At 34.2% G+C, this 16492-nt stretch overlaps 1 protein-coding gene across 1 annotated transcript in view; it reads left to right on the top strand.

The window, feature by feature from the left end:
* LOC134842212 (uncharacterized) overlaps positions 1-16492 on the top strand; it is a gene marked incomplete at both ends in the record, with an annotated part of 54452 nt that continues 37960 nt past the window's right edge. The window contains 2 exon segments of the mRNA XM_063858442.1: positions 1-27; positions 12077-12369. Coding sequence (XP_063714512.1) covers positions 1-27; positions 12077-12369 — 320 coding nt within the window.

The raw sequence follows: 16492 nt of genomic DNA, 5'->3' as shown, positions 1-16492 counted from the left end.
AAGAAACCGGGGCGTTGAGAATTACACGTATGTATTTCAACATCATAACTGTCTTCGATGTTGGCATTTTACCACTTTACCACAGCAGCTTTTGAGCCCCCCCTCCCCCCAATTACCGATGGGGTTCTGTTTTTTAGCAGTAAAATTGTAGAAGAACTCACTTTACTAATAAAGTACTCATAACTAACCAAACATGATCGATTATCTGATTCTCCATAAAAATTTGGACACTTATCATTTTTTTGTGGTGGTACCGCTTTTTGACAGATTGAACTGATAGTTGATTTCAACAAACCTTGTTTTATGCGGCAGTATTTCATAAAACCTTCATTAAAAAGTACAAAGCCTTTTTTCTGAACCATTTTAAGAAGACCCTGAGCCAACTGTCATAGGGAAAACTATCATGGAAAACATTTAAGTTCTCTTAAATTATGTCTTTCTGCAATAATAGTAACTATTGTCTTTGCCACAAAAAATCTTCAGTCTCTACGCTGCCTGTAAATTTTGAATCATATTTTTTAGTATAAATCATTTTTCAGTGAATTCATTTTTGTTATCATTTTAGAGAGTTTATTCAAAAAGGTATTATTCTCAGGACACCGAAAGTGATCCATGCTCAAAACTCCAGTTTAAAAAATAGCCGATAGTTTGTGCTTTCAATTTTTGACCGCAGATTTTCGAGCAAGTCTTCGGTGAAATACTAATTTTAAAACCGTCTTATATACGACCGTACCAAGAATTTTCCATAGTTCCAGTAAAATTTAAGAAATACTGCCGGATAAATCAAGTTTTGGTTGAAATCAACTATCATTCCAATCAGAAAAAAGCGGTAAAACCAAATAGTTTGATCAGCTTAGAGCAATTTTTATTAGAAAAAATCAGATAATTGATCATATTTCGTTACAAGACTGCTCGTATCAGGGCAGAGCCTTAAATAATCCCACTGCCTTGTCACTCTGATCTCAAATTGAATATTGACAAATTATGAATTTAAGACTATTACTATTTAGTTTTAAGCGTTAAAATTGGAGTCATGTATAGAAATAATTAGAACAATTGGGTTACCTCATTTCAATTTGTAACAACTTTGTAATGCGATGGAATTTTGCATGCGTAAAAAATTCCTGGTCCAATCACTTGAGCCGCATACATTTATTACCGGCAAAACACTGGCAAAAAAAAATCAAAAATTAACCATGTCATTGCGTTTCTAGACAAATTGTCTGAAAATTATCCGGGCCATTGTCACACAAATTAGCGACCAGATTTTTGAAAAAAAATCCTTCAAAAAGAAATTGATTCCATAAGGCCACGCAACTGTGCAATTAGATCAACAATCTTTTTTTTGATGCGCATAGTAAAAACAAAGAAAAAACTTCTTTATCGAAAAAGATCTTAGCGTCATTGTGATTGCTCTCGAGGCTGTGTTAACAATGAAAAAACCTATGAAAAACAACATCAACGATAGGCTATTTTATGATGCATACGCATATTTCAAGCATCAAATTTCAACAGACACCTTAAATTCGTGACGATTTATTTTATCTAAATCTAAAGGCCGTATTCGCACTTTTCAAGAGAAAGTCAATATTATGAACGAGCATAGTCATTTTCCAAATAAAGTCAATATTGAGAAATAAAAACTCAGAACAGCTCATAAATCAGGATGAAGCAGTTGTTGCAGATGAGCCACCACGTCAAACAATTCGCGTTAAACTTCCAGCGTCAAATTAAATATAAAGAATTTTGGTTTAAAACATGTCAAAATGAAAGAGTGGTCCGGCAGGATCCTAGTGGGTCCAGGGATTGATCCCGCTAGTGAGCAAAGGATCTTTTGGAAATTGGTTTGAGTACAAAAAAAACACTCCAAGCTTATATTGTCTTCCCTTTTTTGAACGTTGGAACAACAAATTTGATTTTCAATTATTCTGTCTTTATCCAGGCTCTACAAAAATTGCAGTTTTTTTTCAGCTTAAACTCATTCTGTCTTGTAAGATACTTTTCCGGTAAATGTCGATGAGTAGCATGTCTTGTCGCTACCGGTACCGAGCACCTATGGATCAGAATCCATTATTTTGTCGTTTGATAGTCAGTATCTAAAAATTTACCAAAAAATGGTTATAATCCAATAAAAATGGGTTATGATCCCAAATAATTTAATTCAAAGAAATCCATTATAATCAATTTAAAAAAATCATAATAATTTTACATTGGAATGATTCGTTATGATTGATTATTTATGAATTCTGCAGTTTTTTTTGGAAAGTTGTCTTATTTTTGTTTAAGGCAGTTGCTACGAGCTACGTTTCAAAAATGTTCACCTTTCACATAAAAATTTGTTTTGTTGAGTTTTCTTTGAAATTTCCATTCGACTGCTCAACCTTCTCTTGAGATAAAATATTGACTAGGGGGTTCTCCCTCAATTCTGGTTGCTAAGTTTTCGCAAAGAGTCCAGATCAATTTTTGGCTGGCAACACCAAAGTTTTTCTTAATGCGCCAAATTGGGTAAATTTGAGGCGCGCCAAAAAAGCGCAATTTTTTGATCAAAATTATCAAAAGTTCCCAAAATCGCCGTTTTTTGGCCTGTTTCATTTTTCTTTTGAAAGCCTGCGGCGCAGAAAATTTTTGAGCAAGTCTTCGGTGAAATACTAATTTTAAAACCGTCTTAAATACGACCGTACCAAGAAGTTTCCATAGTTCCAGTAAAATTTAAGAAATACTGCCGGATAAATCAAGTTTTGGTTGAAATCAACTATCATTCCAATCAGAAAAAAAGCGGTAAAACCAAATAGTTTGATCAGCTTAAAGCAATTTTTATTAGAAAAAATCAGATAATTGATCATATTTCGTTACAAGACTGCTCGTATCAGGGCAGAGCCTTAAATAATCCCACTGTCTTGTCACTCTGATCTCAAATTGAATATTGACAAATTATGAATTTAAGACTATAAATATTTAGTTTTAAGCGTTAAAATTGGAGTCATGTATAGAAATAATTAGAACAATTGGGTTACCTCATTTCAATTTGTAACAACTTTGTAATGCGATGGAATTTTGCATGCGTAAAAAATTCCTGGTCCAATCACTTGAGCCGCATACATTTATTACCGGCAAAACACTGGCAAAAAAAATCAAAAATTAGCCATGTCATTGCGTTTCTAGACAAATTGTCTGAAAATTATCCGGGCCATTGTCACACAAATTAGCGACCAGATTTTTGAAAAAAAATCCTTCAAAAAGAGATTGATTCCATAAGGCCACGCAACTGTGCAATTAGATCAACAATCTTTTTTTTTGATGCGCATAGTAAAAACAAAGAAAAGGCTTCTTTATCGAAAAAGATCTTAGCGTCATTGTGATTGCTCTCGAGGCTGTGTTAACAATGAAAAACCCTATGAAAAACAACATCAACGATAGGCTATTTTATGATGCATACGCATACTTCAAGCATCAAATTTCAACAGACACCTTAAATTCGTGACGATTTATTTTATCTAAATCTACAGGCCGTATTCGCACTTTTCAAGAGAAAGTCAATATTATGAACGAGCATATTCATTTTCCAAATAAAGTCAATATTGAGAAATAAAAGCTCAGAACAGCTCATAAATCAGGATGAAGCAGTTGTTGCAGATGAGCCACCACGTCAAACAATTCGCGTTAAACTTCCAGCGTCAAATTAAATATAAAGAATTTTGGTTTAAAACATGTCAAAATGAAAGAGTGGTCCGGCAGGATCCTAGTGAGTCCAGGGATTGATCCCGCTAGTGAGCAAAGGATCTTTTGGAAATTGGTTTGAGTACAAAAAAAACACTCCAAGCTTATATTGTCTTCCCTTTTTTGAACGTTGGAACAATAAATTTGATTTTCATTTATTCTGTCTTTATCCAGGCTCTACAAAAATTGCGGTTTTTTTTCAGCCTAAACTCATTCTGTCTTGTAAGATACTTTTCCGGTAAATGTCGATGAGTAGCATGTCTTGTCGCTACCGGTACCGAGCACCCATGGATCAGAATCCATTATTTTGTCGTTTGATAGTCAGTATCCAAAAATTTACCAAAAAATGGTTATAATCCAATAAAAATGGGTTATGATCCCAATTAATTTAAATCAAAGAAATCCATTATAATCAATTAAAAATAATCATAATAGTTTTACATTGGAATGAGTCGTTATGATTGATTATTTATGAATTCTGCAGTTTTTTTTGGAAAGTTGTCTTATTTTTGTTTAAGGCAGTTGCTACGAGCTACGTTTCAAAAATGTTCACCTTTCACATAAAAATTTGTTTTGTTGAGTTTTCTTTGAAATTTCCATTCGACTGCTCAACCTTCTCTTGAGATAAAATATTGACTAGGGGGTTCTCCCTCAATTCTGGTTGCTAAGTTTTCGCAAAGAGTCCAGATCAATTTTTGGCTGGCAACACCAAAGTTTTTCTTAATGCGCCAAATTGGGTAAATTTGAGGCGCGCCAAAAAAGCGCAATTTTTTGATCAAAATTATCAAAAGTTCCCAAAATCGCCGTTTTTTGGCCTGTTTCATTTTTCTTTTAAAAGCCTGCGGCGCAGAAAATTTTTGAGCAAGTCTTCAGTGAAATACTAATTTTAAAACCGTCTTATATACGACCGTACCAAGAATTTTCCATAGTTCTAGTAAAATTTAAGAAATACTGCCGGATAAATCAAGTTTTGGTTGAAATCAACTATCATTCCAATCAGAAAAAAAGCGGTAAAACCAAATAGTTTGATCAGCTTAAAGCAATTTTTATTAGAAAAAATCAGATAATTGATCATATTTCGTTACAAGACTGCTCGTATCAGGGCAGAGCCTTAAATAATCCCACTGCCTTGTCACTCTGATCTCAAATTGAATATTGACAAATTATGAATTTAAGACTATTACGATTTAGTTTTAAGCGTTAAAAAAATTGGAGTCATGTATAGAAATAATTAGAACAATTGGGTTACCTCATTTCAATTTGTAACAACTTTGTAATGCGATGGAATTTTGCATGCGTAAAAAATTCCTGGTCCAATCACTTGAGCCGCATACATTTATTACCGGCAAAACACTGGCAAAAAAATCAAAAATTAGCCATGTCATTGCGTTTCTAGACAAATTATCTGAAAATTATCCGGGCCATTGTCCCACAAATTAGCGACCAGATTTTTGAAAAATCCTTCAAAAAGAGATTGATTCCATAAGGCCACGCAACTGTGCAATTAGATCAACAATCTTTTTTTTTGATGCGCATAGTAAAAACAAAGAAAAAGCTTCTTTATCGAAAAAGATCTTAGCGTCATTGTGATTGCTCTCGAGGCTGTGTTAACAATGAAAAACCCTATGAAAAACAACATCAACGATAGGCTATTTTATGATGCATACGCATACTTCAAGCATCAAATTTCAACAGACACCTTAAATTCGTGACGATTTATTTTATCTAAATCTACAGGCCGTATTCGCACTTTTCAAGAGAAAGTCAATATTATGAACGAGCATATTCATTTTCCAAATAAAGTCAATATTGAGAAATAAAAATTCAGAGCAGCTCATAAATCAGGATGAAGCAGTTGTTGCAGATGAGCCACCACGTCAAACAATTCGCGTTAAACTTCCAGCGTCAAATTAAATATAAAGAATTTTGGTTTAAAACATGTCAAAATGAAAGAGTGGTCCGGCAGGATCCTAGTGAGTCCAGGGATTGATCCCGCTAGTGAGCAAAGGATCTTTTGGAAATTGGTTTGAGTACAAAAAAACACTCCAAGCTTATATTGTCTTCCCTTTTTTGAACGTTGGAACAATAAATTTGATTTTCATTTATTCTGTCTTTATCCAGGCTCTACAAAAATTGCAGTTTTTTTTCAGCTTAAACTCATTCTGTCTTGTAAGATACTTTTCCGGTAAATGTCGATGAGTAGCATGTCTTGTCGCTACCGGTACCGAGCACCCATGGATCAGAATCCATTATTTTGTCGTTTGATAGTCAGTATCCAAAAATTTACCAAAAAATGGTTATAATCCAATAAAAATGGGTTATGATCCCAACTAATTTAAATCAAAGAAATCCATTATAATCAATTAAAAATAATCATAATAATTTTACATTGGAATGATTCGTTATGATTGATTATTTATGAATTCTGCAGTTTTTTTTGGAAAGTTGTCTTATTTTTGTTTAAGGCAGTTGCTACGAGCTACGTTTCAAAAATGTTCACCTTTCACATAAAAATTTGTTTTGTTGAGTTTTCTTTGAAATTTCCATTCGACTGCTCAACCTTCTCTTGAGATAAAATATTGACTAGGGGGTTCTCCCTCAATTCTGGTTGCTAAGTTTTCGCAAAGAGTCCAGATCAATTTTTGGCTGGCAACACCAAAGTTTTTCTTAATGCGCCAAATTGGGTAAATTTGAGGCGCGCCAAAAAAAGCGCAATTTTTTGATCAAAATTATCAAAAGTTCCCAAAATCGCCGTTTTTTGGCCTGTTTCATTTTTCTTTTAAAAGCCTGCGGCGCAGAAAATTTTTGAGCAAGTCTTCGGTGAAATACTAATTTTAAAACCGTCTTATATACGACCGTACCAAGAATTTTCCATAGTTCCAGTAAAATTTAAGAAATACTGCCGGATAAATCAAGTTTTGGTTGAAATCAACTATCATTCCAATCAGAAAAAAAGCGGTAAAACCAAATAGTTTGATCAGCTTAAAGCAATTTTTATTAGAAAAAATCAGATAATTGATCATATTTCGTTACAAGACTGCTCGTATCAGGGCAGAGCCTTAAATAATCCCACTGCCTTGTCACTCTGATCTCAAATTGAATATTGACAAATTATGAATTTAAGACTATTACGATTTAGTTTTAAGCGTTAAAAAAATTGGAGTCATGTATAGAAATAATTAGAACAATTGGGTTACCTCATTTCAATTTGTAACAACTTTGTAATGCGATGGAATTTTGCATGCGTAAAAAATTCCTGGTCCAATCACTTGAGCCGCATACATTTATTACCGGCAAAACACTGGCAAAAAAATCAAAAATTAGCCATGTCATTGCGTTTCTAGACAAATTATCTGAAAATTATCCGGGCCATTGTCACACAAATTAGCGACCAGATTTTTGAAAAATCCTTCAAAAAGAGATTGATTCCATAAGGCCACGCAACTGTGCAATTAGATCAACAATCTTTTTTTTTGATGCGCATAGTAAAAACAAAGAAAAGCTTCTTTATCGAAAAAGATCTTAGCGTCATTGTGATTGCTCTCGAGGCTGTGTTAACAATGAAAAACCTATGAAAAACAACATCAACGATAGGCTATTTTATGATGCATACGCATACTTCAAGCATCAAATGTCAACAGACACCTTAAATTTGTGACGATTTATTTTATCTAAATCTAAAGGCCGTATTCGCACTTTTCAAGAGAAAGTCAATATTATGAACGAGCATAGTAATTTTCCAAATAAAGTCATTATTGAGAAATAAAAACTCAGAACAGCTCATAAATTAGGATGAAGCAGTTGTTGCAGATGAGCCACCACGTCAAACAATTCGCGTTAAACTTCCAGCGTCAAATTAAATATAAAGAATTTTGGTTTAAAACATGTCAAAATGAAAGAGTGGTCCGGCAGGATCCTAGTGGGTCCAGGGATTGATCCCGCTAGTGAGCAAAGGATCTTTTGGAAATTGGTTTGAGTACAAAAAAACACTCCAAGCTTATATAGTCTTCCCTTTTTGATCGTTGGAACAATAAGTTTGATTTTCAATTATTCTGTCTTTATCCAGGCTCTACAAAAATTGCAGTTTTTTTTTCAGATTAAACTCATTCTGTCTTGTAAGAGACTGTTCTTGTAAATGTCGATGAGTAGCATGTCTTGTCGCTACCGGTACCGAGCACCTATGGATCAGAATCCATTATTTTGTCGTTTGATAGTCAGTATCTAAAAATTTACCAAAAAATGGTTATAATCCAATAAAAATGGGTTATGATCCCAAATAATTTAATTCAAAGAAATCCATTATAATCAATTTAAAAAAATCATAATAATTTTACATTGAAATGATCCGTTATGATTGATTATTTATGAATTCGGCAGTTTTTTTTTGAAAGTTTTCTTATTTCTGGTTAAGGCAGTTGCTACGAGCTACGTTTCAAAAATGTTTACTTTTCACATAAAATTTTGTTTTGTTGAGTTTTCTTTGAGTATAACATTTTGTCTGTGACAAGGCATAAAGTTGCAAAATGTATGCAAAAACAATTTGGTTCTAAAATAATGGATTATAATCAGTTTTAGTGTACCCAAATTTTTCATCTGTAATGGAATATAATGGATTATTTTGGTCTCGGAATTCCATTACAATCGATTGGCATCCATGAGCGCTCGATGACGTTAGCCTGGTAGTTCAGCTTAGAATAAGTCAGTAAATGCATCCTAGATGCCACGCTTTTTAGTGAGGAGAGCCTATACGTGAAATTTTTCGTACTGAACCCTAAAGCAGGGTTAAAAAATTTTTTTGATGACCATATTGGGCTTCAAGGAATATCGAGTGTTGCACTGCAAACATACGTTGCAAGCATCCATGGTGACACATCACATCTTAACAGCCATAAAATTATCAAAGTTGTCTAATTTGAAGTCGTATTTAAAAATGTACAAGATTGGCAAATTTTCATGGCTTCCATGAAGTCATGCATGGTACAACAAATGGTTACAGATTTTAGTCAATCCCAGATTCTCTAGGAATGCTTAGACGTTTTGCGATTCCTTGAGGCTGCTCTAATACTCCGTGACGTTAATGCTCATAACCATTTTTGGTTCTCTGAACTTGAGAAGGATGCCAGATGAACTACACCTGCCAAAGAAAAAGATGACTCAGAAATTCACATAAATGAGAATTGTGAAATTTCACCCAATATAGGTCTTGCAAATGCCAACCTAGCAATGAATACTAACTGGACCATATAGTCTTGCCTTGGCTCTGATTATCAGACAACCGTGCTAACACCAACTTGTAACGTAGACTTTGTTGAACAAACAAAAAAGGTTTTCATTAACAACAGGAAAGCAGACTGGAAAATTTTTCACGATTCTACTGAATTAGTTTTTGGCAAATGTAGTTCACCCCAAACAGTGCCTGAAGGTAAAGCTCTATTCCAAAAAACTTTGATAAAGGCAGTCAAATGGCGTATTCCACAAGACCGCATCAAAGAATTCAGACCACACTTTCCAAAACAAGCTGCAGAGATTTCCAAGACCAGAGACGATTTTCGATCAATTAATTTGGGTGACCCTAACCTTTCCCAGTTGAACAATGAAACTGATGTCATTGTGAATAGACGCAAACGTGATAAATGGATGGAATTTGTTATTACCCCACTAACCCACAACGGAGAAAGTCACAATCTATGGGAAACTGTCAATTCTTTAGCTGACAAATCAACTGACATCACACAAAACAAGCTTCAATAAGAAACCTCTTTATGATTCGAAAAAGTGTGCCAATCTTTTTAATCAGCAAAATAGCTCTCACCCGCCCTTTCCAAATAAAGAGAAATTGGGCACGCTCTGCTGATTGGAAAAAATATTTCATGAGTCCACATTACAATCAAAATTGAACAAATTTATTTTAAACAAAAATGAACTGAGCAAGAACAGCAAAGCTCTACGGCCTGATAAAACTGCCCTTACACATGCCCACCTTCTCAATGACAAAAGTATCAAGTTCCTTACAGAGCTAATATCACTGACTCTTAACTCCTCAATCATTCCGCAGAACCGGAAAGTCGGTAGACTTTTTTTTCTACTCGAATCGGGCTTAAAAAAAGATGAAGCAAAAACTAATTGAAAGAATCCTGCTGGATGGCCTCAACAACATCCCTCTGGCAGATCACCAGCACAGGTTTTAAAAACACAGGTCAACAAACATTGCCTTACACTGCAGAGCCAAGGATGTAAGAAACGGAATAAATCAAACTCGACCTCCACACCAGACACTCCTAGTTGCTTTAGATCTTACTGCAGCTTTTGACCCAAGGGATCACGGTATTTTCCTGCACGATCTTGACAAATTGTCTCTTTTAAACAATACAAAAGATGGATAAAAAAAATTTACAAGAAAGGGCAACTTATGTTCAATTAAGGAACGAAAAATCAAAAATGAAACAAAGTGTACGTCAAGGAGGAGTCCTATCGCCCATTCTATTCAGTTTTTACATGTCATCAATGCCCCTTCCATCTGTCAAAAACATCAAAGTAGTAACAACATATACAGATGACATTTATATCACCATCAGAGATATAGCCCTTATCCAATTACTCAATATAATTGTCTTCAGAAACGCAAATTCAAACTTTCTGCTGACAATTCATCAGCGAATCAACCTGAAACACAGAAAGGAAGAATCAAACTAATTTGATCATTGAAAGCAACCCACTACCCACCATTTGAAAATCTAAAATTGCAGGAGTCACCTTGGATAGCATGATCTTTATTTTCACTGAACACATTATCGCAGTGATAAACATATTCCAAACACGCAAAAACGTACTGAAAAAACTTTTAGGCACAAGCTGGGGATGCAGAAAAGAAGGTTAGAGATGCAGCAAAGTATCACAAAAAAGGCCATTGGCAATAGTGTTTTGAATTACGCAGCTCCTGTATGGACACTAAAAGTTCAATAAAAGTTCTCCGTGGAAAAACCTCCAAACTCGACAAAACACAGCACTTAGAATTGTAACTGGCTGCTAAAAAAATGACCTCAGTTAAGGATTTTTATTGTGAAACTGAGATACTGCGAGTCAAGGAACACAATGAAATGTTAAGCAAAGAATTTCTAACTGGCTGCCATTAACAGGAACGAAGTGACCACCACACAACCGAACACAAACCGATATCGAGACTAAAAAAACCAACTCTTGCGAAAAATACTACAGCAATATCAAAAAAGATTTTGATAAAAACAATCGCCTAACACCATATCAAAACACAAAGTCGCTTTGAAAACAATTCATTCAATTGAGATGAAAAACTACTTTACAAACATCCCTCTAAACTGACGGGTTCTCAAACTCCAGAAAGAGCTTCGGAAGAAAACAGCTTTCTCAGAAGTTCGCGACGTACTCTTGCTCAACTCCGCTGTGGATATAGCACACAATTAAATAGCTATCTGTCAATTTTGGACACAAACATTAAAAAGACCTGCCCAAACTGTGACTCTAGTCCGCACGACACACAACACCTCTTTAACTGTCCATTGAAGCCAACATCTATTAAATTTGACGCCCTGAGGGACAACCCCTTTTCGGGAAAAACGGCTCAACTTACCGACATCAAGGCACATTATAAGTTTTTATCGGCTCTTCGCGCTATTTAAAAACTTCCCGCTGAAACCGGGCATGGGAGTTTTGCTCGGTTCTCCGTACCAAAAACTGCGCCCTAGAACGATGTTTACTCAGTGCTGCCGGGGGCATTTCTGCTCCTGGGAAAGCCACATTTACCGTTTTACGGACGAGACGAGCCAATCAATCAATCTCCACAATCTTCGATTGTGGAGTACTGAAAATAAAGGGCAGTGAAGACACGAATTGGGCGACCCCTCTTTGGCAGCTGCAAACAACAACAACAACACGGCTGCAGCTTGGAGACGAGCAAAGTCAAATGCTAAACTTTTTAAAGTTGACTTGAAGTGTTTTCAGGGCTACAAGGTCGCACTAGATGAGACAGATTCACAGGGCTAATTCAAAAAGAACCTTAAATTAAGAGTGCACACAGTATTTTCGTCTACTTTTGACCGGAATTTTTGCACACGTCTTTAGTTTTATTATGCTTCACTTGGCTTTTACGTGGGCAACGATTGTGTAGATTGATTTTTTTAATAAGTCAAAAAATAGTCTGACCAAGTAAAATGATCTGTGGGCAGTATTTATTAATAGTTTCAGTACTTGATCATGATTGGTTTAGTACTGAATATTGTAAAATTTAATATTTTATAAAAAATCAAATAAAATTCGACAAGTTAAATGTGTATGAGTTTCATGCAGGTGCAATTTGATTACCGAAATACTTTTTTGTTAATAGGCAGGTTAATCATAGCAAGGAGTCAATGAATGCTGTGGCGATTGAAAAAACAGTAAAAATACCCTGCTCAGAATTGGACACAACCTTGCGAAAAACTGGCTACTGGTTCGGAGATTGCCGGGGCAATCTTGGCAACCAAGTATTGGTTCTGGGCACTGGGCTGAACATGTACCTTCAGAGTGGCGCAAAGTTAGTCATTGGAAAGTCTCACGCCGACAAATTGAGAGCAGCTTTTGATGTTGAAAAAATCTGCAAAGACGATGGATCAACATTTTGCATTATTTGGCCGCAAGGTACTAATTTTTGATTGATGTTCTTGTTCCGACAAATGTCCTATATCGAAACATGGCTTTTTGTGTCTGCATATCTGCGATGCTTATGTTTTTGCAATTTTCTGGTGTAAGCGAAAAAAAAATTCTTCCAAACAAGTTCACACATTGTGAAATGTTTTTTTTTTGATTTCAGTGTTTTCAAAATGGTCTACAGTGTCAGGATAAAACTATTCAGATTATGGCTTTCAACCGATTGTAACAAAAGAGTTCTTCGGCACATTTTTGATGCTTCCTCTGCAATTGCTTTGAATACATGGCTGAGATTTTGATGCATAGTTGCTGAAACAATATAAAAGGAAGCTTTTACCGGCAAGAAAGCTTTCATTAAAGGAAGTTTTCATTTTTATGGAAGCTCTCATTAGCCAGTCGATCATAACTTTAAAAACATTCATAACGTTCTCTAAAAAATAACAAATAGTTTGAAGGCACAATGAGCTTTGACTTATAAATGCAATTTTCTTTATTATTAATGTCTGGAAAATTTAAAAATTAAAAAAAAAACTAAAACATCACTTGGCTCAAAACGTCAGAAGCCACAAAATCATTAGGTATTTTCAATTTTTTTTCTGACACTTGAAACATAAGAAAAAAACGATCTCGAAAATCTTGCTTAAAACATTTAATCGGCGCAGCTGATGCATATAATTACAATTTAGAGAGATTTTGACTTAAAGATTTTTCAAGACTCTCGAATACGCGGTTAATCAGTGAAATATATAAGTGGCTAAAATCAGTATCGAACGGGTCTATTAACTTTATCGACTTTATCAAGTTTTTGCTCCAACCATGGAAAGTGGGGAGGAACATTGTGTTCGGGTGTGTTTTAGTTTTTTTTTTCATCTTTCCTTTTTTCCACGCAAAAACAGGTACCGCAAAAATCATTGGACTTGGTTGAGTTTTTTTATCAAAAAATTTCTTTCAACCGTGATTTGAATGACATTAAATTTTAGCCAAAAAATTTTCCCAGTGTCGAGAAAAACCGGTTTGAACAATTTTATTCTCGTCTTTTTTCGAGCGAGTAAAGCTATCGAGAAACGTTCGCTATATATGAAAATTGGAAATTTATTTGAGAAAACTTGATATTACATAAGAAACTTGATTTTACTTAATAAAACTACTTTTAGAAGCTTCATTCAGCGCTTCTCTGGCAAGAAAAAAATTTCAAAAGGCTATAAACATTTAGAGCAAAAAAATAATAAATATATATTGAAAACATTAAAGTCGTTTTTACCTGGTTCACTGAAGTTTTCCGAGTTCTTATAGTTTTTTATCACTCGATCTACAAAAAAGCACTAACTTGAAGAAAAAAAACATTCTGTGCTACTCACAGAGCAAACGGTATCCTGGTTTATCAAGAGTTTTTTTGCGCAAAAATTAAAGATGTCACGTTCATTAATATTGTAGAAAATTGTCATTTTAAGTCTATTTTGCAAGCTCATTAGATTTTTTTGGATTGTGTTTACACAAAAAAAACGTATATCTAACAAAGGATTTAGACAGGCTGATCGATCAGTGCCTTCAAAAATAATTTTCTTACAGTTGTGATTAGATCAGATCTTTTCTGATAACTTTGTATAGTTCTAAGTTGTTGCTATTGTATTTTGCAAAAAAAATCCCTTCATATCAGGTAGTTGTGAAAAATTGATTCCTTAGAGAACATTTTTTTTCATTTCATCGGTTGAAAAATATAAATATAGCCTTTTTTTCTAAAAAATTGTTTTGTGCCGGAACGTTTTTTGCTACATGCACAATAACATGATTTTTTGCTTTTTTCAATACTGTTAGTAAAGGAGAATGAAACTTATTAAAAATCTTGATTCTCAAACTTTTTGAAGTCATGAGCAAATAAGTTGCAAATCTTATTTTTCAACCAAGTATTGCACGAAAACATTTTTTGCCATCCTTAAGTTTTCTCTATGATTACTTTGGATCTATTGCTGAAAACTTCACAAAAGGTGAATTCAACTATATAGGAAGATCTCTTTTGATTAGAACTACACTTTTTTCCAGGCACTGCTTGACCATTCAGCTGGAACTAGTCAGATAGGTTTTATGGTTGCCGAAAAAATATCGTAAACACCACTGGAAGCACGAAATTTTTGGAATTACAAATCTTCGGTGGAATCTTTGTTGGGCCATTATATCTCCATAATTTATTCAAAATTTTGACACAATCTTTCCTAAATATGGTAATCTATTGAGCAAAATTCTAGCATCTGAGATAAATTTTGTACTTAATTATTGCAATTTTTTATCCAGGGAAACTTTTTATGAACCTAGCTTAAATATAAAAGCGTCGAACAAACAATTTCATTACGTTGTCCAAAATTAGATCTCCTTGTGATTTTGAGAAAAATCTCCAGCTTTCAAAACACCTCTCTGATAAGCCTCCATTAAAGGGCTAACCAAGGCACTGAAAAAGTTTTGTATTCAGTTTCTGGTCTGCTCTGATTCTTTAGTATAGTTTCTTTTATTTTATAAAGATCTCAAATTCTTGTCGTATTTATCAAGAAAAAGTTAAAAGCTGCTAAGTTCGAAAATCAAGAACTATTTTTTTTATCCCGTGATTGTAGCAAGATGTTTCACACTTGTGATAGTTTTGTCCCGTGACTGTAGTAAGTTATTTCACACTTTTTATTTCACAACTTAGTAAGTTATTTTACAACTCACAAGGTCCCACCGTAGCAAGACTTATTATTTGTGAATAAACTTCCAAAAACATCATGATTTGATTTTAAGCGAAAGATTTGAAAAATTGAAAAATTTATTGCGCTCAAAATCACCAGTTTTAGTTTACAGCTTACACACCCATCAAGTTAATCCGAATCCGGAACACTTTTAAATTGTCACAAACTAATATTAGCTTTATAGGATAAGCATTTATAAGTATTAATGGCTTGAGCATGCATCGCCATTTATCTCCACAGCTGCAAAGAGGAGCTTTGCATAACTTGCAATACAATACAAGCACAGCAATGCAAGCTTGCAGAAGAAATGAGATAGAAACACCAAATTGGGGCAAAAATTATAAAATTTGAAAAAGTTTTCAGCAGAACATTCAATATACACAGCAACACTATCAGAGATTTTTTTCTAGTTTTTATCGAGTGACCACTAAGCAGATAGACGTCCATCGAAGCAAAAACAAAAAAAAGCGTGCCACAAAAATTTTTCCTAAAAAAATATGCAATTAAGTTTTGAAATTTTGAAATTTTTTTCAGTTACACTAGTTTACTTTAAGCAAATTATTCATTTTTTGCCCTTGAAGCAACGCAAATCAAAGTAACTAAGCCGATAAAATATAAGCCAAAACGATTTAAACCGAATGCAATTTTTAAGCAAAACAAAAATCACACATATTTATCCACGCGCAAAACTTCCCCAAAGTGGAAAACAAGCCGACAAACCTTGAGCAGACAAACAAAACTTTGACAATTTAACGTTTCCCGGAAAAAAAAAACGTTTTTGATTTTAAGCATGCTGAAAAAAATAGGTCAGGCCGGGACTTGAAATCCAGACCTTAGGATGAAAAAGTAACCGTGTTATCTCTAGGCCAAGTGGGAATAAGCCTTGAAATTGTTAAGGTTCAATAACAAAGCAAGTAAGAAAAGAAAGTAAGGTGTGTAAAAAAAAGTTCATGGGAAAAAGTCTAGTTCCTGGTTACAAGGAACTTGCTCTCGCAATTGTAAAAAACGCATGAAGTGAAGCTTCAGAAAATGAATATTCATTCGACTATCTTTCTTTTGTTAAAAAGTTTGATCTTTTTCAAATCAAGACTCATTTGAAACAAAAAGAAAGTCCGTTTAAATTTTCAGCAGGTTTTATTAGGTAGATTACGAATTTTTTGCTCCATATTTTGAGAAAAAGGAGAAAAAACCTTGTCTGAAAAATTGTGTTTGATTAGTTTGACTATTCAAAATTGTCGATGTGTTTCTATTTATATACCATTTTTTCATGCCACTTGTTCACGATTTTCAATATGCACCAGTTTTTCAAAATTTCAATGAATGTCCTTCCATGGTTTTTCTTCATTTCAATTTCTAACTGCTAGTGTCAGGGCATAGCTCTGAACTTTGCAATTTCC

The sequence above is a fragment of the Symsagittifera roscoffensis genome, chromosome 3 (genome assembly GCF_963678635.1).
Source record: "Symsagittifera roscoffensis chromosome 3, txSymRosc1.1, whole genome shotgun sequence".
Classification (NCBI taxonomy): Eukaryota; Metazoa; Xenacoelomorpha; order Acoela; family Convolutidae; genus Symsagittifera; species Symsagittifera roscoffensis.
Note: the sequence above shows the minus strand (reverse complement) of the source record. Positions and strands in the feature narration are given on the sequence as shown.